The following is a 24,505-nucleotide window of genomic DNA, read 5'->3' as shown; positions in this document are numbered from 1 at the left end:
CCCCAGCCTGGCACACCTTCTCCCCCCCTCCCCGACAAAGCGCGCCTTGTGTCCCCCACCCTGTGCCCGCCTCTCGGGCCCCAGGGAACCTCAGCGGCGGCGTCAAGGGAGCGCGTCCGGAGCTCCCGACCGGATACCCGCCCCCCCCGCCCCCCCCGCACGCGCGCGCGGCCGACGCAGTGCTGCCCCCCCCAATACAGTCACCGCAGTCCAGAAAACAGCGATTTTAATTTGAAAGCTATTTTATGTGTGAGTGAAAGAGAAGGGAAAGGAATCCCAGAGAGAAGAGCTGCAGGGCAAAAATCATGCAGCCCCAGCACCCCATCTCTGCAGGCTGACCGTCCCCCCTCAATTCTCAGGCCAGGGCCCTGTGTCCCCCAGGTTACACTGTGTGTGCCCAGGTCTGGGAGAAGGCTGTGAAAGGAAGGGCCCGAGAGGACTACTCACCAAACCATTCCCTGCCCCACCCCGCCATCACATCCCAGGCCCCTTCCCCTAGTTAGACAAGAAGAGATGGGGAGGGGGTTGGGAAGGCCAGTGCTTGAAAGGCCCCAGGGACAGACCATCTCAAGGCCCAGCCTTTCCCAAACACCACCTCCACCGCTGGCATTTCTTAGTCAACCTGGGAAAGTACAGTACTTCTTTGAGTCTAACTGCAAGTCTCTATCCTCAGAGGAAATTAAAAATAGCAGATGGGTTCCTACATCTCCACCCACCCCTTAACCACCACCACCTTTTTATTTTTCAGTCTGACTGCAGCAGGAGGTGAGGTGTGAGAGGGACTCTGGACTGGAGACAGTGACAGGGCCCCTCCCCCTTCCAGAGTAGCCCCCACCTGCCGGGCTACTGTCAAGACCTCAAGGAAGGCCTGTCAGAGTGCTACTCCCATGTCCGTCAGTTTGGGGGGCCTGCCCCCCAATGTCCATCTCTGGGCAAGTTCCCATTTTCTCTCTTTGCATGGGTAGCTAAGTGAGGCAAGATGAGAAGGAAGCAAGGTCCTGTGAGCAAGGCCAGTGCTTTGTGCTGGGGGAAGAAGAGATCGTTCCAGGCAGGGGGTGAGAAATCACCCCAAATCATGGCAGACCCAGACAAATTCAGAGACTCAAGGCCACTGAAGGGAGAGGTCCAGCCCTCACAAGGATCTGGGGTCCCCTCTGACTTGGGATGTCATGGAAACCCCCTGGAGGGTTTATGGGTCCCCTTGGCAGTCTCAGCTCTGCCCTGTACTCCTCACCCCACCAAGATTCTAGGGCATGGCCCCTCCCCACCATGCCCCGAGGCTGGAGTCCCCCTCAGATGTGTACTCCTCAGGTATGAGGAGGAGCACCACGTTTGGGTTTGGGTTCAGGCCAGCTGGTGGGGAGCCTCAAGCATCTCCATGAGGAAGGTGTCAATGGGGGTGTCTCCAATGAGCTTGAAGAAAAACAGATGCTCTAGACACTTAAGGCCGATGGACCTGAGGGCAGGAAGACGTAGCAGCAGCTTGGCAAACCTGAGGTAGAGGTGGGAGAAGACAGATGGAACCACATGGGCCCTGAACACACCCTCATGGCACCCCACAACCCCTCACCCCCACAGCTCCTTCTCACCGTCCCTGCTGCTCAGGGTACTTCTGCTTGCAATAGGTCTCCAGTGAGGCGTACACTTTCTCCCGCAGAACCTCCACCTCACTAGGGTTGGAGAGGCCCTTGGCATCTGAGATGGCAGGGAAAAGAGGAGGAAGAAGAAGGAAGACAAATCAAGTCAGGACAAACGTGGAGATGTGGCCCACACAATGTCCCTTCTGGGCCCCACCTACTGGCCCTTTACCAGATGCCTGGCAAGGGAAGCAGGGCAAGTTATGGAATGGGGTCAAAGGGGAATGTATCAGTGGATGTGGGTTTTTCTTGGTCAGCTGGGAGATTTCCGGGTTGAGGGGGATAGCTGGGTAAACTTAGGAGTCTCTGGAGAAGAGGAGGCTCCAAGGTTGCCTTGGTCTTGAGAGACAGGGGTGATCCTCCTCTTACCTGGATTGAACAGAATGATTGCCCTCAGGCAGCCAAGCTCTGTCTTGTCCATCCTCATGTCACGCATTTTGGACACTAGCTCTGTCAGCACCCTGGAGAGGGACCTGCAGGTCACTCAAAGGTCACAGCTCAGCCAGCCTTGGACACGGACCAGCCTATAGCCCCACCCCCTCTACCTACAGGCCAGCCCAGCCGAGGGCCACTGACCGATCGAAGATGGCTCCCACGCCTGCAGAATGGGCTGAGTTGCGGTGCACATGAAGACCTGTGGCGAGGAGGATGCCATCTCGGACATCAATGGATCGGTGGGAGAAGGAAGCAATGAGGAGCTCATTCCAGCCTGGGTTGGGGGCAGCAAGGGTCAGGAGCCAGAGAGCAGACCATGGGATTCAAAGCATATCAGGGGAAGAGAAGAAGAAGCGGTGAGGTCAATGAACTTGGCCCCCTTGGTATGTAAGTATGCACTGGGGTCACTGAAGGTCAGAAGGTAGAGTAGGGATCATGTGTCAAGAGCTCAGGGGGATCCAAGGTCACTGACCTGCCCGTAGCAATATGACCTGGTCATCCAGAGGCAAGGAGGAAAAGTGTGGGATCCTCTTCGCCCACTCAACAAGCGTGAATAGCTGTTTGTCAGCTGCCTGACAGATGTTCGTCACAGGGTCATTTGGCTGCAGGGGATGGGGGGGTAAGAGTTATGGACGGTCTGGAGGTACAGTGGAACACCCCCCCCCCTTGTAAGATGTTTCTGATACCACCTCCTTAAAGGAGTCTCCCTTCAAAACCATCTGAACCAATCCTTGTAAGTCAGGCTTCTCCTCAGGCATTCGTGAAAACAATTACGTATTTAGGACTTGCCTGTGGTTCTGCCACTGGGTTGTTTTGGGATGGGGACAGAGAAAACTATCACACCCACCTCAGATGTTTGAGAGACCTCGTTTGGCAGCACTTCCAGTCCCAGGCCGTGTTTGGGGCGGGGGCGGGGGGGGGGAGGAGGTTGGGAGGGAAAGGGAGAGGAGAGGGAAACAGAACCAACCTAGACTCCCATCCCCCACCCCCATCAGGAAAGAGACTGGATTGACCCCATCACTCACGCTGCTGCCGCTACCCCCGGTTCCCCCAGGACCCTCAACGCTCTGGTCACTCTTCTGCTCCACAGCAAGCTCTGCCTCCAGGATCCTGTCCACAGGCATCTCCTCCGGGGCTCCCCCAGCCCCCTCCCCATCCCCGTCTTTGTCCTTCCCCCGCTGCCGCTCCTCCTGTACCGCTGGGGGTGGGAAGAGGAGGAAAAGAAAAGGGGGAAAGTCAACAGTCAGCCGTGAGGGGTTCTGAAATGTCCTTAGGGTCTTAACAGGGTTCTCACGGCCCTTAGGAGATATTTGTAGGAATTGGGGAAGTCACTAGCAATGGTGGACTAGGGGCAGTCTGGAAGCAGGGCTTATAAAAGGGGCAGATAAATAAACCAAGAAGGAGGAGGAGAAGGGAAGGTACAGGATGAGGGAGAAAGTTAACGTTTAAACTGAGGACCAACTACACGCTCAGAAACGTGAAAACACATTTTAATGTTCCGTCCACTACTGTAAGAATCTTGGGAGCTCTTATCTCTGTTATTAAAGATGAAGAATGCAGGGCTCGGGGAAGCTAGATAGCTTGCCCAAGTTCACACAATACACGGCAAGTCATGCATCTAAACCCAAGGGTGCCTGACTGGAAATCTGCTGCTCTTCTGACACAACAAAGAGCAGTGAAAGGATCACTGGCCTGAGTCTTCAAGGATGGATTCTGATCCCAGCCCTGCCCCTCCTTTGTTACATGACCTTGGGAAAACCAGGCCTCAGGCTCATCTTTGCATTTGAAAATGAGGGACTTGACTGAGACCCTCAAAGTGTCTGAGAATTCCAGAATCAGACTTAAGAAGATAAGAAAAAGAAAAGGGAAGGCATCCCTGAGGTCTTCAGTAAAGTCTGTAACTTTCTAAATGAGTAGAGGCCCAGACTTTGGAGGACCGACCACAGATACGCAACCATTGGGTCAAAGAGGAGGACTATTCAGGTAACTGAAGGGGAGACAGAGAAGGCGCTCGTGGGTAAGGAAAGCTTAGCCTACCCTAGCACTAGGGACGGGGGGACGGGTCCTAGGGGCAGGCCCCCACTAAGAAGGAAACTCTTCGAGATCGGAGCAGGATACCAGGGCCAAGAACCGATGACGGGAGAGAGAAGTCAAATACCGCCCTCTGGAGGAGGAGAGGGAACAGTGCCGTCCTCCCGAGAGAGGCGCAGGTGCGCCCTGCCTGCAGTCTCCCTCCACCACCTCCCTCCTCTCCCGCAGGGTAGCCCAGGGAAGCCTGGCTGGCGGGCCCTTACCTTCCCTCTTCATGCCGGTGGCCAGGCACTTCTGGTAGCGGCAGTACTGACAGCGGTTGCGCTGGCGCTTGTCCACGGTGCAGTCTTTGTTGTCCCGGCACGAGTAGGTCAGGTCCTTCCGGATGGTGCGCTTGAAGAAGCCTTTGCAGCCCTCACAGCTGTAAACCCCATAGTGTTTGCCTAGAAGGCGAGGGGAAGAGCAACAAGGCTGCACGGGGGTCCCTTGCCACTATGTCTCTTGCCAGCCTCCCCCCAGCAAACTTAGCTTAAATCCCTTGCCAAATCCAGAGATGGGGGAACCCGGACACAAGGGATGATCCAGTCCCACACTCCTCACTGTTCAAAAACCCTATACTAGCCCCCGCTTTCCTCTGACCGTCCCCCATCCCATATCTGAGCTTCAGGTCCCTTACCTGTCACCAGGCTTCCCCCCACCCACTTGCTCCAGTGCAACCCCGTGAGCCCCTGGGAATCCCACAAACACCCTCTTTCTTCCTCTCTGGTGATCCAATGAGCCCCATACCTGAGCTTCGGTCCCCGCAGATGGCACATAGCCTTTTGCCAGCCCCAGGGCCACCTGGAGGGGGTGGACAGTGCAGGCCCCGGACCCCTAAGACTGGTGGCTTCACATCTTCAGGGGGGCCAGACCCACCCCCAGGGAGCGACACTGTTGAGTTAATCTGGGATGGGGGAAATAGGGAAGTCACAGGGAGACTCATTGGGAAGGAGAATCTCTCAGAGGTCATGGAAATCATCCCCTACCACCTAGAAAGGGCCCTGCATTGCACATTACAGGGGACATTATTTACACTGCAGTCTGTGAAGGGCCACCCCTGGAGCACAACCGCAAAGAGATTAGACATACAGTTCTCCCTGAAATTGTGCAATACAGGAGCCCTGAAGGGCATGTATCTCAGGATGGCAGATGGGACAAAAAGGGCAAAAATAACTGACAGATGAAAGGGACATCAGAATGTTCAGGGTTCTTTTACAGGCTGGGGAGGAAGCATGCACTGAAAGATCAGTCACCTCAGGAAGGGCAAAGGGTCTCACAAGGACCACAGGCCTGCCAGGATTAGAGGACTGGAAGGTCAGTGGACCATGGGGAAGTTCACACAAGGATCTGGGGTCACAAGGAGAACAAGGAAATGAAAGTGGAGAGGCAGTCAGTGAGCCGTGACCTCTCACCTGGGGACTGCTGACAGGCCCGGAGAATCCTGGGGGAGCTGGAGGGGGCAGACCAGGGGACCCCATGGAAGAGCTGATGACGGGGAAAGGGGAGCCCAGTGAGGGGGGTGGCATCGGGGGTGGGGGTGGGGCCCCGGAACCTCCAAGGGATGAGGCTGCTGACGGAGGTAGGGGTAGCCCAGGAGGAGAAGGGGGAGGGGCCCCCTGGGGAAGGGGATTCGGGGAGGAACTGTCTGGGCTTCGGGAGTCTGAGGGAGGGGTACATACAGGCACAGAGACACACAGACAGAAAGACAAAAAGAGAAAATGAGTCATAGATCATCCAACTGGAGACTTTAATTCTCTCTCTAATCCCCCACCGCACCCCACCCCAACCCACCCCACTCATCCCTCATGTCCAGAAACACCCCGTTGTCAAACAAGGGCTTAACTCCTAATTGTGGTGAGAGGAGGGGCTTGACAAAAAAGACAGGCTAGTTCAGGCAAGGGAGAATTCCAAGCAATGCATTTGGTCACCCCCAAGCCAGTCATGTCTTATGTGGGTGGGGCAGCACGTGGGGTGCAACTGACGGCCCCTCCATTCCCAGCTTGTAGCCCGACTGTACAAGAAAAAGAGGCGGAAGAGACCCCCTCCTAGGACGCAGGATCTGCCTTCAAACGTCCACAGTCCCCAAACTCGAGGACTCGTGTCCCACGCCCGGGACCTCCAGATTGTAGGGCCTCAAATAGCCACAGCTAGAAGGGCGGAAGCTCCCCCTCCCCGCCCCGCCCCGGGGGGGGAGGGCGCTAAGGCCCTCGGGAGGGAGGGGACGCATGTTTACAAACAAGGGGGCGGGAGCGCCAGGGAAAGAGCGCCAGGGGACGCGGGGGAGGGGTCGCAGATAACGCGGTCACTGGTTCGCCCGTCCGTCCGCTAGGACACTCACCCCGCCCGCTGTCGCCCATCCCGTCCCGTCCAGCCTCCCCCGGCTCCGGCTCCGGGGTTTGTTGTTCTCCGGCTGCTGCCGCCGCCGCCGCCGCCGCCGCTGCGGGATCCAGCCAGGGCCGTCGCCGCCGCCACCGGGAGGCGACCCCACAATGCATTTCTTTTCGCACCCCCACCGGCCCACACTGCCCTGCGGCATGCCGCTGGGGGAGGAAGGGCGGGCGAGCAGCCCAAGACATGATTCTTGGCTGAGTGTAAGGATACCGAAGAGGTACCAGGGATTCCCAAATATTGACCAGGGGACTAGCTGAGCACGAGGAAGCCCCAGAGAAAAAGACTCTGGCCTGAACCGGGTCGAATTAAGCGCTTCGCTCTGCTCTGTACCAAAATGACAGCGCCGATATGGCAGCCATCTTGGTATAGACGGGAAGTCTCCGCGCTAGTTCCCGCCCCCTCGTCTAGTTGGAAACGGAGGAGGCGGTCTCCTCGGCCCTGTTAGCGGGCCTCGCCCAGCCTCCCCTCAAATAACCTCCACGCCCGCGCATGCGCGCCAGAGCAGGGCGGCTAGGCCGCCACCAGAGTGCCGCCATATTGGTAAAGGTATCGGGACCGAGGTGGAACGGAACTTCCTGCTCTCGCGGGAGCCAGGGGTGGGACTGCCACGTCCGAGCAAACCGGGAAAGGAGAGGATCCCGAAGCCGGTGAGAATTCCCTGCTTTACCCTACCGTCCTTTCCAGTCCTTTCCCACTACCTAGTGGATCATAGAGACGAGGGCCCAGAGAGTCCGTAAAGTGAAGGATCAAAGCCTAGAGCGGTGTCCCGGGGTTCCTATATCCGGGAGGGGTTTTGAGATAAAGAGACCGAGTCTTGGGAACAATGTGGGTGGGGACAGTGGAATGGGGTAGCGGCCCATAGAAGTGGACGGAGGGCACGAACGGAGTAAAGCTGATCCCTCATAGGTGTAGAGTTGAGGGTCAAGTGGAGTCACTGTCTCTGTCCCTCTGGTCAGCGTGATGGCCAGAGTCCTGGGGGCCCCCCACTGGGTGGCCATGGGACTGCTGACCTGGGCGGCCTTGGGGCTGCTAGTGGCCGGACACGGGGGTCATGGCGACCTGCACGAGGACCTGCACGAGGACTTCCATGGCCACAGCCACAGGCGCTCACCTGAGGATTTCCACCATGGACACAGTCATGCTCATGGCCATGGCCACACTCACGAGAGCATCTGGCACGGGCATACCCACGGTCACGAACATGGACATTCACATGAGGATTTGCACCATGGCCATAGCCATGGCCAATCACATGAGAGCCTCTACCACAGAGGACATGGACATGACCATGAGCACAGCCATGGAGGCAATAGGGAGTCTGGGGCTCCAGGCAACAAGCAGGACCTGGACACTGTCACTCTCTGGGCTTATGTGAGTCCCTAAGGGATGGGGGAGAGAGGGGCCGGTTCTGGACTTTTGGGAAACCTCGCACCACTTGACCCCTGACTCTCTCCTCACCAGGCACTGGGGGCCACCATTCTGATCTCTGCAGCTCCATTTTTTGTCCTCTTCCTTATCCCTGTGGAATCAAACTCCCCCCGGCACCGCTCTCTGCTCCAGATCTTACTCAGTTTTGCTTCGGGTGGGCTCTTGGGAGATGCCTTTCTGCACCTCATCCCTCATGCCCTCGGTAAGTGATCTTTGGCCACTTATGCAAATCTTAATATATTTTATTCTTTGGGCAAAAGGGTTCTTTTCCCCTTTGTCATCCCTGACTTTCCAGTATTCCCCCAAATGCATGCCACTTGGGCAGGGTAGTTTCTCATTTGACCTTTTCTCTCCCTTTCTCTAGAACCTCATTCTCACCACCCTCTGGAGCAGCCTGGGCATGGACACTCTCACAGTGGTAAAGAGGGAGTGGATGGAGATGTGTTGGGATGTTGAGGAAGGTCTTTCCCTCCCTGTTCTCCTCCTGTACTTGGGGAAAAGGAGCCTGGAATCCACATCTCCCTCAATGTCTCAATGCCTCTATTTCCAGGCCAGGGCCCCATTCTGTCTGTGGGACTGTGGGTCCTCAGTGGAATTGTTGCCTTTCTTGTGGTGGAGAAATTTGTGAGACATGTGAAAGGAGGACATGGACACAGTCATGGACATGGACACACTCATGGTCACACACAGGGAAGTCATGGGCATGGAAAACAGGGTAGGTCCAGGAACAACTTTCCTTAAGAAGCACCTTGCCTGCCTCAGAATCCCCTCATCCTATGGCTCTTAGGTGGGAGGGGACTTCTCTTTTGAGGACATTTTTGGAGATCTCTGTTCTCCACTTTTACTAACTTCTTCCCTCAGAGCGTACTTCAAAGGAGAAACAGAGCTCAGAGGAGGAAGAAAAGGAAGCAGGTGGGTCTCGGAAGAGGAGAGGAGGAAGCACAGGGCTCAAAGATGGGCCAGTGAGACCTCAGAATTCTGGAGAAGAAAAAACAGGTTCAGGTGAGGGCCAGAGTTATTGATAAACATGGGCAAGGGATATCGTGTTTCACATGGAATGTGCACTGTGGGTAATGGCAGGTGTCTGGGAAACATGAAGGGGCTGGGCGTGAAGTGACCTCTGGGGAGAGATGTGATAAGGGCTGACCAGGGCTGGAATTAGGGGTGATAATCATTTTGTCTTCCTTTCCACTTGTGCAAGACCTACGTGTATCAGGGTACCTGAATCTGGCTGCTGACCTGGCACACAACTTCACAGATGGTCTGGCCATTGGTGCTTCATTTAGAGGAGGTCGGGGGCTAGGGATCCTGACCACAATGACCGTCCTGCTACACGAAGTGCCCCATGAAGTCGGGGACTTTGCCATCCTGGTTCAGTCTGGGTGCAGCAAAAAGCAGGTTGGTGATGCTGTGCATCAGACATGATTGCCTCAAACTCTTTACCTCCTGTTCACCCACCCAAAACCCACGATCACCTCTCATTAGTTCCAAACAGGCTGTACTGTAACGAACAACAAATCCTCCAGAAGTAAGGGGGAAGAAATTCTGTTTCTCTGTCCTGTGGCTGAGTATTTCTTCAACTATGGCCCACAAACCATCTAAATGGTTTATGAGGGTCTTTCACCCTGACCTACTCAATCAAAAGACCTGTAGGAAGGATCTCTTTGGTATTTTAAGATTTTCCAGACAGTGTCTATTCTAGATCCTCTTCTCTTTTGACTTGGTCTTTAGTTCCCAAAGACACGCACCCTGCCCATATATACCTATACCCCACCGGACGTGCCTAACAGCTGATCATCTTTAGATGTTGCTGAGTACCTTTCTGTCTTTTCTGCCCACCAGGCGATGCGTCTACAACTCCTGACAGCAATAGGGGCGCTGGCAGGCACAGCCTGTGCCCTCCTAACTGAAGGAGGGGCAGTGGGTAGTGAAGTTGCAGGTGGTACAGGTCCTGGCTGGATTCTGCCATTCACTGCAGGTGGCTTTATCTACGTAGCAACGGTGTCCGTGTTGCCTGAGCTGTTGAGGGAGGCATCACCATTGCAGTCACTTCTGGAGGTGTTGGGGCTGCTGGGGGGAGTTGTCATGATGGTGCTGATAGCCCACCTCGAGTGAGAGGTGGGGTAAACCGCCCCAACCCCAGCCCCAAACCTCTAGCCTGTAAGTCCTCCAGGTCAGGGGTCTGTGGAGGTTGGGGGCCCTGGCCAGAGACATCTGCCAAAGGAAGTTGTATTCTAGGGAAGTGGTGACTTTGGCATTAGGGCCATCAAGATTTTGCAGTCTTACAGGAGCTGCAGAAGTGAGAGTGAGAAGTCAGAGGGACCATAGTGTTAGTCATGTGCTGACCATGTTGTTGGGTTTGGGGGCTAAATGGGGCCATGAAGAAGGCTGGAAAAGAGAGGAGTTGATGACAGCCTATGCCGTGTACCCTACCCAGCCTGTTTTCAGAGGACCAAGCTACCGCACACAGATTTCTTCCAAGGTCCGCCTCCTCCTCCCACCTGTTGGTGGAAGCTTCAGGGAAGACCAGAGCCCTGGACAGAGGGGGTAGCAGGAAGAGCTGTGGATGTACATCAATTAACCATCAATCGTGTGTCCTGATTTGGGAGTGATTGAGGGGGGAGGTGGGTTGCTAATCTCCTGGCCTGATTTTTTTTTTTTCCTATTCTTTTGATATCACTGTTTGAATTGAGGGGTAGGGGTGGTGACCGGAAATAAAGTCCTCGGATCTTCCGCCCCACACGCGGTCTTTGTCTTTTTTGGAAGAATGGGGGCCCCTCATCTCCCCACTCCCCAGGCCCCCAAGTGGTGGTGGCTGGCCACGCCCCCACGGTGGGAGGTCAGCCTGCGCTGGTGGCCGCAGATGGCCCAACGCTGGCCAGGCTTAGATTGGCGCGGCTTTGCTCTTGCCACGCCCCCTCTGCGCTAGGATTGGCTCGGTGCTGGGTGCCCGCCCACCCGCCGCCAGACATGGCGTCTCAGCTCAGGCTCCGCTCCGCGCTGGCCCTGGTCACAGGTTGAGGAGATGCCCTCTCCAGGCGGGTTGGGGTGCCGGAGTGTTGTCGGGGGCGCGCCCTTGGCGTCTACAGGCGCTGTGACCTCTGGCCCCCGGTCCAAGTTTTACTAACTTTGCGCCCTGTTGACCTCTGACCCCTGCCCGCCCCCCTTTTCCCCCCTCCCGCGTGTTCTCTCCCACCTCAGGCGCGGGTAGCGGCATCGGCCGGGCTGTCAGTGTGCGCCTCGCCAGAGAGGGGGCCACCGTGGCCGCTTGCGACCTGGACAAGGCGGCGGCATGCAAGACGGTGTGGCTGCTGGGCGGGCAGGGGAGCGAGGAGGTGGCGCCCGGCGGGGCCCACGCCGCCTTCCAGGCTGACGTGTCTGAGTCCGGGGCGGTCAGGCGCCTGCTGGAACAAGTACAGGTGAACGCGACAGGACCTCACCCTCTAAATTTAAAGAGCCGACATTGCCTCCATTGCCCGGGTTCTACTTGGGTTTTGGTGTGTAACCGCCCCCTTCCATAGGCCTGCTTTTCTCGCCCGCCGTCTGTCGTTGTGTCCTGTGCGGGGATCACGAGGGATGAGTTTCTGCTCCGCATGTCTGAGGATGACTGGGACAAAGTCATAGCTGTCAATCTCAAGGTGGCGACCTCTGAACCTGTGACTTCTGGCTCCTCCAGCCTGGGGGAGGGAGCTGGAAGAAGACTGTCTCCCCAGCTGATCCTTTCTGCCTTGTTACTCTTTCCTCACCAGGGCATCTTTCTAGTCACTCAGGCTGCAGCCCAAGCCCTGGTGTCCAGTGGTTGCCATGGGTCCATCATCAACATCAGTAGCATCATAGGGAAGGTCAGATTGAGTTGGGATGAGGTCAGCCAGCTAGTTGGGCATGACTCCCGACTCATCCCAAATCTCTTGACTCACCTATAGGTGGGGAACATGGGACAGACAAACTACGCAGCATCCAAGGCTGGAGTGATCGGGCTCACCCAGACGGCAGCTCGGGAGCTTGGACGGTTGGTCAGACACCCCTGGGAGTACAGAGGGATTTGCTGAGGCGTGTGGGAAGTCTGGGGGGCAGGTCAGTGCTCAGTCCTCTCCAGAGTCAGCAGCCACTTTCCCTTCCACAGACATGGGATCCGCTGTAACTCTGTCCTCCCAGGGTTCATTACAACACCCATGACACAGAAAGTGCCACAGAAAGTGCTGGACAAGGTAGGAGGCTGTGGGTAGAGGGCAGAGGGTGGAATCGTTCAGTTACCCAATCTTTCCGGGCTTCAGAGAGAATCTGGGCACAGGGCCTGGCAAATAGTAGATATTCGGTAAGTGTACAAGGAATGAAGACAAAAGGGTCACAGACAATCTACAAAAAAAAAAAAAAAAATCCGTAAAAGAAACTTTCACCCATTTATATTTGCTTACAGGTGGCTGGAATGATCCCAATGGGACACATGGGGGACCCCGAGGGTGAGCGCTGAATGAGGAGGAGGCCCTAGGGAGGGGGCCCGAATGAAGAGACCCCAGTGTTCGTCCTATCTGCGAGGGTTTCACTAGGAGTGGTGGTTGGGGGGTGTGTGTTGGTGGGGAGGGGTTCTGGTGGGAGGTGATGACTTTGGGTCCATGAGAGTGAGTAGGATTCTGCCTTCTCCCCACCATTCCCATAGATGTGGCAGATGTGGTGGCATTCTTGGCATCTGAAGACAGTGGATACATCACAGGGGCCTCAGTGGAAGTCACTGGTACGAGGCCATCATGGGGAGGGAGAGGGCAGAGAAGTGGAACCCAGATGGTAAGAGAAAGCAAGTGAAGGGAGTCTGGAGCCACTGTGGGAAGAGCAGAAGTTCCCATAGGCGAGGGACCAAAGTGGGCGCCCCCCAGCCCATTTGTCTCCACCTATGCATCTATCCAAATGTTTCTGCCCCTTCCAGGAGGTCTTTTCATGTAACTGCCTCATGGACCCTGGACTCTGCTCACTCCCCCACCACTCCACCCGGCCTCCTGCTGATGAGGACTCTGAGTTCCCAGGCTACAAAAGGGGTGGCAGTGTATGGCTCTGGAATGCTGAATATGGGAGGCAGGGGTGCTTGTGACCCTAATAAATTCCAAATCCTCTTCCCTGCCACCTCCGGTTCTTCTTGTGTCTAAGCCCTCAGACCCTTCCCCACCTCCCCCTCCTTTCCCTTTCCCGAAGGATTGTTCCCTTTCACTGCCTGGTCTCCCAGGGCAACCCCCGCCGCCGGGTATGAGAGGAGAGAGTGTGTGTGTGTCACTGTGTATGCGTGACATTCTGGGTCTTTTTGGAGGGAGGGGGTCTCTGCCCCACCCCCTTCCCCTGGTCCTGCAGCCCCAATCCCCTCCCCCCAATTCCCTGGGTCCTTATGGTCCCCAAGGGTGGTTTGTTCATGGCCCCATCCTGGTGTCCAGTCTGGCCTTGGGAGGGGGTCTTGGAACAGGTGGCCCTCCCCCACCCCTCTCCCTCCTCTGAGTCCCCCCCCCTTCTCTCCACCTTACAATAGCTGCAGCCGGCCTGGGGTCGGGTGGGGGGGGGATTAGGGGAGGGGGCCAGGATTAGGGGAATGGACCAGCGATGAAAGGGGCTGGAGGAGAACAGAAGGGAGGGGGCTGGGAGGAGGAGGAGGAAGGGGAGGGGGTCCGCGCTAATCGACTCTGGAGCCCACATAAGGACTGGCCACGGACTGAAGGAGAGGACAGGGAAGTAGGGGGGAACTGGGGGAGGGGGCGAGGGGACCCACTGCTGCCTTGTCCCAGAACAGGCTACCCCCTGGCAGCTGCAGCCCAAGTCCGGGAACCCCAGGCTAGAGGAGACAGGACGCCCACCATGGTCTCTTTCCACCCACCACCCACCCCCCACCCCCCGCCCCGAATCTCATCCCCTGCCCTCAATGGGGATCGCTCTGCCCCTTCCTCTTCTCTTTCCTCCCCGTCCCCTTCCTTTACTGGAAAGTCCTGGAGAAGGCTCCTGCCCGCTTCCCACTCCAGACATTCTGCCCCTTGTGCCCCCACCCACCCACACACGCACACCCCCTCCCCTATAGGGGCCCCATCTTGTGTGTGTGTCCCTGCTTCCGCGTGGTGTCTCCATTCCCCCGTTCCTCCCGTGCGCCTCCCTCCCCCGCCCCGGGCCGCGGCTCCTGATTGTCCAAACGCAATTCTCGAGTCTATGGCTCTGGCCGAGAGTTGAGTCTGGACGTCCCGAGCCGCCGCCCCCAAACCTCGAGGGGAGAGCAGGTCGGAGGGTCTAGGGAGAGCCAAAGCGGAGGGTGGAGCAAGTCCCCAGGGTGGTAAGGGGAATCCCGGGCTCATCCGGATTTAGTTGCATTCACAGGACTGGAGGACTGAAGCGGCCGAGGATCCTTTGCAGCCTTCCCCCCTCCCCTCCCCGGAATGCCGGGCTGGGGTTACGGAGAAGAAGTTGTGGGGAGGGGGGCAGCTGTTCCCCAGAGCCGCTAAGGGACGCGGAGTGGGGGAGGTGGCCCCTTTTCCAACCCTTCTGTCCCCTCCCGGGGTCCAAGAGATCCCAGGCCCCGCCCTCCGGAGCGGAGGCCCCGGGTGGGGACCTCGGGAAGGAAACTGTGGCTAAGGTTGGCAGCGCGACGGTGCCGGCCCGGGGACTGAGACCGGGGTCCCCAAGTAGCTCGGGACTCCGGGGACGCCGGCTCTACACGCGAAGCGGGCGCGTCCCGAGGGCCGGGTACCCGGGCGCCCACGTCGCGTCCCACCCGAGCCCCGAGTGGCGGGTGACGTCTCCGCTGGCGGGGGTGGGGGGGTGTAGTGGAGGGACAGGCGGAAGTGACGTAGGGCCCCAGCGCCCGGGCCATGGCGGCGGCGGCGGCGGGAGCTGCTGTCTGAGCAGCGGCTGCGGACCGAGCGAACTGGGGCTGGGAGCCCGGGCCCAGGGAGAGGCGCTGCGGCAACCGGGGCGCGGACGGCTGGAGCCGGGTGAGGGGCAGCGCGGCGCGGGGCGGAGGGGGGGGGGGGGAGCCACCGGAGGGGCGGGGTCTGCGCGAGGGCGGCCCCCCTAACACCCCTTCCCCCTTCCCCCTCTCCCCAGCCTACCTCTCCTCCTCCTCCTCCTCCTCCGCTGCGGAACCCTAGTGGGGGGTCTGTGCCCGGTCACCATGACGACGCCGGCGAATGCCCAGAATGCAAGCAAAACGTGGGAACTGAGTCTGTATGAGCTCCACCGGACCCCGCAGGTGACAGGGACTCTCCCTTCACAGCTTACTCCCTTTCCCCAAACCTTTCAATCCACTGACCCCATCCCACAGCTTCTTTGCCATTTTTTGCCCTGTTCTGCGGACCCTGCCCGATGTCACAGACTCCCTTGGTCCTACCTTTGAATCATCTTAATCTTTTCCAAGCACTTCACATTTATCTCATTTAATCCTCACATCAGCTAGTGCCACAGACGGGCAAGTATCACTGCCTTCATCTGAAAGATAGTAAACAGACAGAAATTACCTTCACTGTTCCCCAGCTCAGTGTCATAAGTCAGTGCATATGAGACTCTCCTCCCAAGTTTATTAAAAATGGAGCCTCTTGGCCTTCCCCCACCCCACAACATTTTGATACAATAATGAGATGGGGCCCCAGAATCTGCGGTTTAAGCAAGTACCCTAGGGGATTCTGATATAGGTCGAACCTGGACCACACTTTAAGAAATTCTGTTGACAAAGTCCTCCCCAAACTCCAACAAATCTCTGCCACCCCCACTCCCAGATCTTTCGCCAAACCTCAAATCCTCCTGTTGCGAAGCTCCTACTTTTAGTTAACGGACACTAATCCTTTCTGTTTTCCATTCTCTCCAAGTCAAACTCCTCTCTCTCAGAATTACCATCTTCCTCAAGTAGCCAGCATGGGGTACCCAGATTCTGCTGTTTCACTGTATTTCTCAAAATTCCCATTCCATGGACTACTTATTTCTAAAATCCCTTTTCCCCCAACCCACCATCATGTTTCCACTCACTGATGCCTCCAGGAAGCCATCATGGATGGCACAGAGATTGCGGTTTCCCCTCGGTCACTGCATTCAGAACTCATGTGTCCCATCTGCCTGGACATGCTGAAGAATACAATGACCACCAAGGAGTGCCTCCACCGATTCTGCTCGGACTGTATTGTCACGGCCCTGCGGAGCGGGTAACAGGAGGGATGTGTCTGAGATGGGGTGAAGGGTACAGAGTTGGGGCCTCAATACCCTGGCAACTGACTGTTCATGGCCTCCTCTCTCCCACCCCAGGAACAAGGAGTGCCCTACCTGCCGCAAGAAGCTGGTATCCAAGCGGTCTCTGCGGCCAGACCCCAACTTTGATGCCCTGATCTCTAAGATCTATCCCAGCCGGGAGGAATACGAGGCCCATCAAGACCGGGTGCTCATCCGCCTCAGTCGCCTGCACAACCAGCAGGCACTGAGCTCCAGCATTGAGGAGGGGCTGCGCATGCAGGCCATGCACAGGTTCGGGCCAGGAGAGAGGCGGTAGCGGGGCTGGTGGGACAGATGCATGGGTCAGACTCCTGGTGCTGTCTTCGCTGCCTGCCAGCTTCTAAGCCTTAGCATCCTAATAGCTAACCACAGCCTGATTGTTGAAACCGGGAAGTCAGGGACATAAATTGCAGCTTCTTAGTTAGCACTTGGCACTACTATTCTTAAGAAGAAAATAGCTCTAGAAGTTAGAGCAGCGAAGTGATTGTGAGCATAAACTCTGGATTCACACCGCTGGGAATTAAATGACCTCCTAGGCCAGCATTGTTCAGTCTAATAGGAATCCAGATTACCTGAGGGTCTTGTTAAAAATGCAAATTCTAATTCAGTAGGTCTGGAGTTGGGCCTGAAATTCCACATTTCTACCAACTTAGGCTACTGGTTCTTGGAGTCCATGAGGAGAGGCAAGGGGCTGTGATCGCAAACAAGTTACTTAACCTCTCTAAGCCTCAGTTTCCTGAACCACAAATAGAATATAATCACCTGCTTCTAGGATTTGTACTATGTGAGGCTATCAGTGCAAAATACTTAGCCAGTGTGCTCAGCATGTGGTTAGTATTTAATAAATATTAGGTGTCATCAGTAAGATTTCCCTGATCTCTTGTTCTCTCATAAGTTTAAAGTCTAAACCCCTTATCCTTGGTGCTTTCTAACCTCAACCGCTTGCTTCTACAGGGCCCAGCGTGTGAGGCGGCCGATGCCCGGGTCAGATCAGACCACCACGATGAGTGGGGGGGAAGGAGAGCCTGGGGAGGGAGAGGGGGATGGAGAGGATGTGAGCTCAGACTCCGCCCCTGACTCTGCCCCAGGCCCTGCTCCCAAGCGACCCCGTGGTGGGGGCGCAGGGGGGAGCAGTGTAGGGACAGGGGGAGGTGGCACTGGTGGGGTGGGTGGGGGCGCCGGTTCTGAAGACTCTGGAGACCGGGGAGGGACCTTGGGAGGGGGAACCCTAGGCCCCCCAAGCCCTCCTGGGGCCCCCAGTCCCCCGGAGCCAGGTGGAGAAATTGAGCTCGTGTTCCGGCCCCACCCCCTGCTCGTGGAGAAGGGAGAATACTGCCAGACTAGGTGAGAGCCCTGTCTTTCCCCTGACCTCTGAGAAACCAGAGATCACGTAGACTTCCATCATAAGTGGGCTTCACCCAAACCCAGCAAGAAACCCTAACCCAGAGGCCCTGTTGGAAAGTCCCCTACTTACCTTGGCCATTTAAGGCTTTCTGTGCCCTAAACCTGCCCTCTTTCCCACTTCAGGTACGTGAAGACAACTGGGAATGCCACAGTGGACCATCTTTCCAAGTACTTGGCCCTGCGCATTGCCCTTGAGCGGAGGCAGCAGCAGGAGGCTGGGGAGCCAGGAGGGCCTGGAGGGGGCGCCTCTGATGCCGGGGGACCTGATGGGGGTGGTGGGGAGGGTGGGGGTACCGGAGGAGGTGACGGCCCTGAGGAGCCTGCCTTGCCCAGTCTGGAAGGTGTCAGCGAAAAGCAGTACACCATCTACATCGCCCCTGGGGGCGGAGCTTTCACGGTGAGCGCCTCTGAAGGCAGTGCTGTAAGAGGGGAGAGGGGGAGGGTGGCCTGGGGCCACACAGAACCGGGGGTCCTGACCTTCTAACTGGCCTACCCTCCTCTCTCCCTCTGCGTCTCCCATCTCTGTCTCCTCCCCCATCACTCCCTATGCCCCTGCTTTGCCTTGCCCCATCTCTTTTATTAACTCTTTTTTTCTCTCTTCCTCCCTTGGTCACTTTCTGCCTTATTCATATCCTTTGCCCCCTTCTCCAACTTTCTTTTTTCTTACCCTGTCTCTCTCTCTTCCACCCCCTCTGTAGACACTGAATGGCTCGCTGACCCTGGAACTGGTGAATGAGAAGTTCTGGAAGGTATCCCGGCCACTGGAGCTCTGCTATGCCCCCACCAAGGATCCAAAGTGACCCCATAAGGGGACAGCCAGAGGATGGGGACCTTGGGGTGTCTCTGTGTCCTGGTCCACCACCCCCAGCTTCTTTGTCCCCCAGTGCCCCCCCCAACCCAGCCAGCCAGCAAGAGGACACAAATGAGGACAAGTGGCTTTTATACAAAGTATCTATATCAGATTCTTCTATATTGTACAGAGCGGGGTATGCGCCCCCATCTACTGCCTTTTCTATTGCCCCCCCCAACCTCCGGTCTATACAAGATGTTGGGGAAGGTGAAGAACCCTCTCCTTCATGCCCTCCTACCAACAACAACAAATTTGCTTCTTTTCTTCTTTGAAACCTGCAGTTCTGTGTCTCTGTTTATCAGGGGTATGCTAGAAGGGGAAAAACAAAACAAAAAGATTGGGGAGACAAGCCTGGAAACCATGTGGAAATCAGCCTTGGAAATGGGGGGGAATGTCAAAGGTTATTCACAGTGTGTAAGTCCCAATTTTCTGAACCCCAAAATATGTATGAAAATAGTGGGGAACGATCTGTGATACTGGAAGAGACAGGGTGAAGAGCTGCGCAGCATCTCAAGTCAGACCTCAAACCTGCCCCCTAAAACCTGAATCGCCCAGCCTGAAATCCAGGGTTTCAATATCAAAGGGAAAGTAGGAAAGTGACTCCAGAGAGTAAGGCACGTTTGTAGACGCCAACGGGACCGTGATGTTTGGCAGCAGAGCAATTCCTCATCACTGCAAGAAGCTGGTTTCTATAGCTGGAAAGACAAGAGGGAGGGACGTGGAGAGGGCTGTGGGCACCTCCCTGCTGGACATCCCGGCCGCCTCCCAGAGAAGGTTGGGGAGGGCCAGGGACTACAGTTCCCAGGAGTGCGCGAGCCGGTGCCCGCCGAGCCGCGGGCTGAGTGGAGGGAGGGCCGCACGGGAGGTGTAGTTCCGTTCCCGGTCGGGCTGCGGCCGAGAGCAGAGGGGTGGGGGCCTCAAATGAAGCGGTCGCTGGCCCCCGGCCTCGAGTTGCGCGGGCGGGGCTGGGCCCCAAGCCGGGTCCCGGGTACAGGGATGCCCGGCTGCGCGCCGCGTCCCGTGCAGTGCGGGGGTCGGGGAGGAGGACTCGCCTCACCCGGAGTAACTGGTGCTCCCTCTACCCAGCCCCCCTTCAGCCTCTCTGCCCCTCACTTCCTGTTTCCGTTGCCCTTCGCGCCCCCACCCCGATCCGCCCCAAATTCCTGCGGCTCGCTCAGTTCTCTGGCCCGCTGGCAGAGGAGTCAGCCTCTCGGCGTGATCCACAGACCCGAGGGCACCCCACCCCACGCTTGGGATTTCTCGGTTTTTCCCCTGATCCCTAGTACCTTCAGTACCGACTTCAGGGGCACCTTCCCGCCCAGGCAAGTCCCACAGACCTGGCGGCCTGGAGCTCACCCCCAGAGCCCTCTTGCCCTGCAGAAATAGACAACACCCACTTCACCCTTGCAGGAGCCCCCTTTCTATACCCCCAGAACCCTTGATCCTGGCTCCCCTCCTTTCCAACCCCAGGTATCCAGCGGCTGCGGCGCTCCCGGGACGTTGGGGCGGGAGGAAGGTGGGCGTTGCTGCCGGAGTTTCAAAAGAGAGAAATAGACGCGGAGGAGTCGGGAAGGATACCGAGGTGGGAACTGGAGAGTACGGAATGAACCCGGCTTCTCTTCTGGTGCCAGGGGCTGCCAGGAGCGTCACCCCCTCACTTTCCTCATTCTCTCCAGGCCTGACCGACCCGCAGCCTCTCTGTCTCTGTTCCCCGCCCTGTCCCTTAACCCTGGAACAGCCAGCGGCCCCGGGTACCGGTATCTGCCCTCCTAGGGCCCGTCTCTCCCTCCTCGGCTCCCCAGTCAACACCACCCCACCCTCCCCTTCTCTCCACTTCTCACATTTCTCCCGCTGTCCCCTCTCTGCTGCCTCCATGACTGAACTTCGAAGATGCGCCTGTTTATTTCGGTGACATCATGTGGGAGACATACCAAACTGTACCAAACTGTTGCCCTAAGGCGTCTCCCTTACCCGCGCAGGAAGGAAAAATAACTACCCTCCTTGACCAGGTGTTCTTCCCTAGTGCTGGGAGAAGGAGGTGTTGTGGGATGGGGAGCAGCTCAGATTCTGTTGCACCGGGAGCTTCCCTGGGTTAGTTGCCCAAATCCTTCAGTCTCATGTCAAATAAGCCCCCAGATATAGGTTAGACAAAGCAGGAGATACAAAGTATACAAAAAAGAACTTGACTATTTTGTTGAGGAACTAGGTACATGCAGGAGAATAACTAACTACGCAAAGGAGCAAGGCAGAGAAAGGTTACTAGAGTCAAGGAGACCTGGGAGTTCAATCTTCACCCTGACACTTAAATGGAAGGTCCGTACACATGAAACTCCGGAGGGGGGCGGGGGAGTGCATTGTGTTTTAACAAACCCTCCCTGTGATTCTGATGTGCACCAAGGCAGAGAAGCACTGCAGTAAGATGCTCCATGAGAGTTAGCTCCCTCTGCATAGGGTGAACGGCAAGTGTCCCATGCAGAAGGGGCCTCACACCTCTGGAGCAGGGGGATCACTGGGAACCTGTAGGGTGGTTGGGAAGGGCCTCACAGAGGAGGTGGGACCGGGCCAGGATGGATGAGAAGGGAAGAAGAAAGTCTTTGGTGGAGGGGTAAGAAGGAAAGGAGCCTCTCTCTCCCTTACCCATCCATCTCCCACTTTTCCCTTGCTCAGGCTTCTCAGTCCCCAAACCATAGCAGATCATGCGTCTGAGCACGGAAGTAAGAGCACTGTGTGAGGCCTGGGTGGCTCAGTTGGTTAAGCGACTGCCTTCGGTTCAGGTCATGATCCTGGAGTCCCGGATCGAGTCCCACATCGGGCTCCCTGCTCAGCAGGGAGTATGCTTCTTCCTCTGACCCTCCCCCCTCTCAGGCTCTCTCTATCTCATTCTCTCTCTCAAATAAATAAAATCTTTTTTTTTTAAAAAGAGCACTGTGTGAGACAATACACACAAGAGACATCTCAAAAAAACTTAGACCGCCTTCAGGTACAAATGTCGCCAGGGAGACCACTCATCTCTTCTTCAATTTGTGTCTCCCCTCCCCCGCCCCGTGTTGTCAAGCTTCAAGATAAACACTTCGTGTCTGGCTATTTGCACTTCTTCCATAAAATTGTTTGCTTAATGTCCTCTTCTTGTGCTGGGCAGATGGTTTTGAACAGTCAGCAGGGGGTCCCACAGAAGCATCCCCTCCAGATGGCGCCCCTGACCCCAGCCTGGCACTGAGGAGGGTGCTGTTACCATTCACCCTTTTAGAAGGTTCTGTTGGGGGAGTTCCTCCCTCGGACAACACTTGCAGTAAGATTATTGTTACTGTTCATGTTAAAGGATAAGGTAGACCTTAGTTCTTGCATTAACTCCCCCCAAAGTATACTCTTTAGAATTTGGCAGAGTTCTCCCTATGGATGTATCAGAGAGGCTGAATATTTTTTTTAAAGATTTTATTTATTTATTTGAGAGAGAATGAGAGATGAGAGCACGAGAGGGAAGAGGGTCAGAGGGAGAAGCAGACTCCCTGCTGAGCAGGGAGCCCGATGCGGGACTCGATCCCGGGACTCCAGGATCATGACCTGAGCCGAAGGCAGTCGCTTAACCAACTGAGCCACCCAGGCGCCCAGAGAGGCTGAATATTGACACTTGATTATTTCAAGAAGGAATGAAAGAAACTTAGAGGTTAAGAGGATCACTTGGGAGACCGCTAGTCAGTTTCACCTTTTCAGGAAGTGTGTATGAAGTCCACCACCTAATGGGGGCTGTTCTGGGATCTGGATATTACAAACAGGCATATGATGTGGCCCCTTGCCTTCGAAGGATGTGATGTAGAGGTGTTTGTGGCGAGCACCTCAGTACTGAATCCACCTCTACTCTGATCAGTTGTATCCACTACAATAGCTCTCAAGTCTGTCCCTCTTCTCCATCCTTCCACCTCCCTGGTCCAGCCACCATCTGGACCATCTGGCTCTCCTCTGAATCACTGCGGTAGCTGGAGAGCTTGAGAATGGACTTCTCTAAGACACGCCACACACCTGAGTTAAGAGGCCTTTTTGAAATGCAAATCTGATTGTTTCAGGCACCCTGCTTAAACCCACTCCGTGGTTTCCTATTGATCTTAGGTTAAAGACCCAAGTCCTTAACCTGGCCTCTAAGGCCCTGCCAGGTGTGGCTCTGCCTGCTTCTCCAGATTCTTCTCCCACTACTCTCCCAGTGGGAGGGCTCCACTTCCGGTCCACTCAGCGCTTCGTCCTGCAGAGACTTTGTGCAGGCTGGGCCCTCAGCCTGAAAGCCTCTTTCTCCCATTTCTCTTTTAGCTAGCTCCTCTTCACTCTTCAGATCTCAGCGTCTCTGCCACGTCCTCAGGAAAGGTACCCTGCCCTTCCTTCCTGGGTCAGATTCCCCTTTTCTGAGCTCCCACACCAAGGTGTGCCTTTCCTTAGAGGCACTTGGCACAGTCGCAGTTCAACATTTGTTCATAATTTGATGGAGGTCTGTCTCTCTGGAGGATATAAGCTCCCTGAGGGCAGGGATCGTGACTGCAGATGCTCACTCTTGTCATACACAGGGGACCTCGAACTCCACAAATACTGAGTCAAAATATTGGTTTAACGGATGCATGCATGCGAGGATCTGGGGTAGAGGGCTACATATTTCAGGATCTCAGAGAGGATAGTTTGAGGCCATGATTCTCCCTCCAACAGTTGTGGCCCAGGAATCCCATATGCCATTTTCTTAACACCATTACTTCCTCCATATTTCCTAGCTTTGTTCATCTACACAGTTCCACCTTCATCTCAGGCCTCCTCCATCTTGCCTATGAGACCCTCCTTCCCTTTAACTTTGCAATGCCCCTTTCTGGTCTTGCTTCATTGGCTTCAGAAGGCAGCATGGAATAATGTGACAACAGCACAGGATCTAGAACCGTAATATCTGGGTTCAATTACTAGGTTAAAAGTATTAGTGGTGCAACCTTCATCAGGCTGTTAAATCACTCTGAACCCTAGCTTTCTTATCTATAAAATGGGAACAACTTCAGAATCAAGCAAGATGGAGGACTTAGAATGTCTAAACGCACCATCACCTGGAAATACAGGATAAAATATGGGGGGAATGTAAACATGACTGAGTTCTCAAAAGGAAAATAAAATCCCAAGTGCTAGAATCAAAGAGAAAACTGAAAGCCAGATAATAAGTTGACCATGGCAACGGTTGCTAGAAGGGGACTGGGAGAGAATTGGTTCTATTAACTAAGAAATGTTTTACCAGCCACCAAAGGATGGGAGATGAGGTCTTGATCCTGAAGAGGTGGGGAAATCGATGAAAAGTGGACAAAGTTGACTCAAGAAGAAATAGAAAACCTGAACAGATCTATAAATTCTAATAAATGGAATGAGAAGTTAACACACACACACACACCCTTATCTAGATGGTTTTATAGATGTATTATTCTGCCAACTATTTTTTTTAAAGTAAGCTCTACACCTAACGTGAGGCTTGAACTAATGACCCCAAGACCGAGAGTCACATGTTTTACAGACTGAGCCAGCTCGGTGTCCGTATTTTGCCAACTCTCAAAAACCATTTTTTTCATTTACTTATACAAACTGTAGCAGACAACAGAAAAAGAGGGACAATCACACTTATAAGACTAAAATCCTAGGGGTGCCTGCGTGGCTCAGTTAGTTAAGCCTCTGCCTTCAGCTCAGGCCATGATCTCCAGGTCCTGGGATCAGCCTGCATTGTCTGCTTCTCTCTCTCCTTCTGCCCCTCCCCAATGCTCATTCTCTCTCTCTCAAACAAATAAACAAAATCTTTAAAAAAGAAAGACTAAAATCCTAAATCAGATATTAGCAAACTGAATCTGGTGGAGTTTGTGCAAGTCAGTGTGTGTGTGTGTGTGTGTGTGTGTGTGTGCGCGCGCGCGTGACCAGCAGGCTTTATTGAAGGAACGCAAGGATGGTGTACTTTAAAACTCTATTTATGATATGCACAATTTGTCATATTAAAAGGGAAAAAAAGATTGTCCCAATAGGTACAGAGAACACATTGGATAAAATTTAACAGGAATTTATTATTTATTTTTTAAAG

The 24,505-nt window shown here is 55.4% G+C and overlaps 4 protein-coding genes across 7 annotated transcripts; 3 read left to right on the top strand and 1 right to left on the bottom strand.

The window, feature by feature from the left end:
- Positions 1-209: 209 nt before the first annotated feature.
- RXRB (retinoid X receptor beta) lies at positions 210-6,940 on the bottom strand. 4 transcript variants are annotated; one of them, XM_025862365.2, is made up of 10 exons: positions 6,481-6,940; positions 5,555-5,802; positions 4,890-5,046; positions 4,367-4,546; positions 3,098-3,270; positions 2,545-2,674; positions 2,214-2,346; positions 2,007-2,110; positions 1,590-1,695; positions 210-1,492 (listed from the first exon to the last, which is right to left on the bottom strand). In XM_025862365.2, exons 1-10 carry the CDS (start codon positions 6,716-6,718, stop codon positions 1,345-1,347), a joined length of 1,617 nt encoding a protein of 538 aa, XP_025718150.1. In that variant the 5' UTR covers positions 6,719-6,940; the 3' UTR covers positions 210-1,344. The 4 variants fall into 4 exon arrangements, with proteins under 4 accessions (XP_025718150.1, XP_025718151.1, XP_073741064.1 ...); XM_025862366.2 differs by having other exon boundaries at positions 2,007-2,098; XM_073884963.1 differs by lacking the exon at positions 5,555-5,802 and having other exon boundaries at positions 6,481-6,938.
- An 83-nt stretch (positions 6,941-7,023) lies between these two features.
- SLC39A7 (solute carrier family 39 member 7) lies at positions 7,024-10,703 on the top strand. Its single transcript, XM_025862368.2, has 8 exons — positions 7,024-7,180; positions 7,490-7,904; positions 7,995-8,163; positions 8,326-8,379; positions 8,512-8,676; positions 8,823-8,963; positions 9,163-9,359; positions 9,804-10,703. Exons 2-8 carry the CDS (start codon positions 7,494-7,496, stop codon positions 10,074-10,076), a joined length of 1,410 nt encoding a protein of 469 aa, XP_025718153.2. The 5' UTR covers positions 7,024-7,180; positions 7,490-7,493; the 3' UTR covers positions 10,077-10,703.
- Positions 10,704-10,888: 185 nt separating this feature from the next.
- Positions 10,889-13,076, top strand: HSD17B8 (hydroxysteroid 17-beta dehydrogenase 8). The gene is made up of 9 exons (XM_025862369.2): positions 10,889-10,977; positions 11,163-11,380; positions 11,483-11,599; positions 11,711-11,803; positions 11,885-11,970; positions 12,085-12,169; positions 12,379-12,421; positions 12,619-12,693; positions 12,883-13,076. The coding sequence occupies exons 1-9, from the start codon at positions 10,932-10,934 to the stop codon at positions 12,897-12,899; spliced, it is 780 nt and encodes a 259-aa protein (XP_025718154.1). The 5' UTR covers positions 10,889-10,931; the 3' UTR covers positions 12,900-13,076.
- A 1,065-nt stretch (positions 13,077-14,141) lies between these two features.
- On the top strand, positions 14,142-18,706 carry RING1 (ring finger protein 1). Its single transcript, XM_025862471.2, has 7 exons — positions 14,142-14,914; positions 15,027-15,171; positions 15,954-16,114; positions 16,215-16,430; positions 17,133-17,522; positions 17,706-17,979; positions 18,281-18,706. The coding sequence occupies exons 2-7, from the start codon at positions 15,094-15,096 to the stop codon at positions 18,380-18,382; spliced, it is 1,221 nt and encodes a 406-aa protein (XP_025718256.1). The 5' UTR covers positions 14,142-14,914; positions 15,027-15,093; the 3' UTR covers positions 18,383-18,706.
- The last annotated feature ends 5,799 nt before the right edge of the window (positions 18,707-24,505 follow it).

This window comes from Callorhinus ursinus, unplaced genomic scaffold, assembly GCF_003265705.2.
Source record: "Callorhinus ursinus isolate GAN/ISIS: 27379988/994484 unplaced genomic scaffold, GSC_fseal_2.0 scaffold59, whole genome shotgun sequence".
NCBI lineage: Eukaryota > Metazoa > Chordata > Mammalia > Carnivora > Otariidae > Callorhinus > Callorhinus ursinus.
The sequence above is the reverse complement of the archived record's forward strand: the minus strand, read 5'-3'. Positions and strand labels throughout refer to the sequence as shown.

What these genes read in the sequence shown, in the direction of transcription:
- RXRB (XM_025862365.2), bottom strand. Translation starts at nt 6,718, where the DNA reads ATGTCTTGGGCTGCTCGCCCGCCCTTCCTCCCCCAGCGGCATGCCGCA. An exon ending in GATGGGCGACAGCGGGCGGG is followed by an intron (nt 5,803 to 6,480) that starts GTGAGTGTCCTA and finishes CCCCTCCCTCAG; the next exon opens with ACTCCCGAAGCCCAGACAGT. An exon ending in CTGCGGGGACCGAAGCTCAG is followed by an intron (nt 4,547 to 4,889) that starts GTATGGGGCTCA and finishes CTCGCCTTCTAG; the next exon opens with GCAAACACTATGGGGTTTAC.
- SLC39A7 (XM_025862368.2), top strand. Translation starts at nt 7,494, where the DNA reads ATGGCCAGAGTCCTGGGGGCCCCCCACTGGGTGGCCATGGGACTGCTG. An exon ending in AGAAGAAAAAACAGGTTCAG is followed by an intron (nt 8,964 to 9,162) that starts GTGAGGGCCAGA and finishes CACTTGTGCAAG; the next exon opens with ACCTACGTGTATCAGGGTAC. An exon ending in CTGGGTGCAGCAAAAAGCAG is followed by an intron (nt 9,360 to 9,803) that starts GTTGGTGATGCT and finishes TCTGCCCACCAG; the next exon opens with GCGATGCGTCTACAACTCCT.
- HSD17B8 (XM_025862369.2), top strand. Translation starts at nt 10,932, where the DNA reads ATGGCGTCTCAGCTCAGGCTCCGCTCCGCGCTGGCCCTGGTCACAG. An exon ending in GCCTGCTGGAACAAGTACAG is followed by an intron (nt 11,381 to 11,482) that starts GTGAACGCGACA and finishes CCCCTTCCATAG; the next exon opens with GCCTGCTTTTCTCGCCCGCC. An exon ending in GCAGCTCGGGAGCTTGGACG is followed by an intron (nt 11,971 to 12,084) that starts GTTGGTCAGACA and finishes TCCCTTCCACAG; the next exon opens with ACATGGGATCCGCTGTAACT.
- RING1 (XM_025862471.2), top strand. Translation starts at nt 15,094, where the DNA reads ATGACGACGCCGGCGAATGCCCAGAATGCAAGCAAAACGTGGGAACTG. An exon ending in AGCTCCACCGGACCCCGCAG is followed by an intron (nt 15,172 to 15,953) that starts GTGACAGGGACT and finishes TGATGCCTCCAG; the next exon opens with GAAGCCATCATGGATGGCAC. An exon ending in GGAGAATACTGCCAGACTAG is followed by an intron (nt 17,523 to 17,705) that starts GTGAGAGCCCTG and finishes TTCCCACTTCAG; the next exon opens with GTACGTGAAGACAACTGGGA.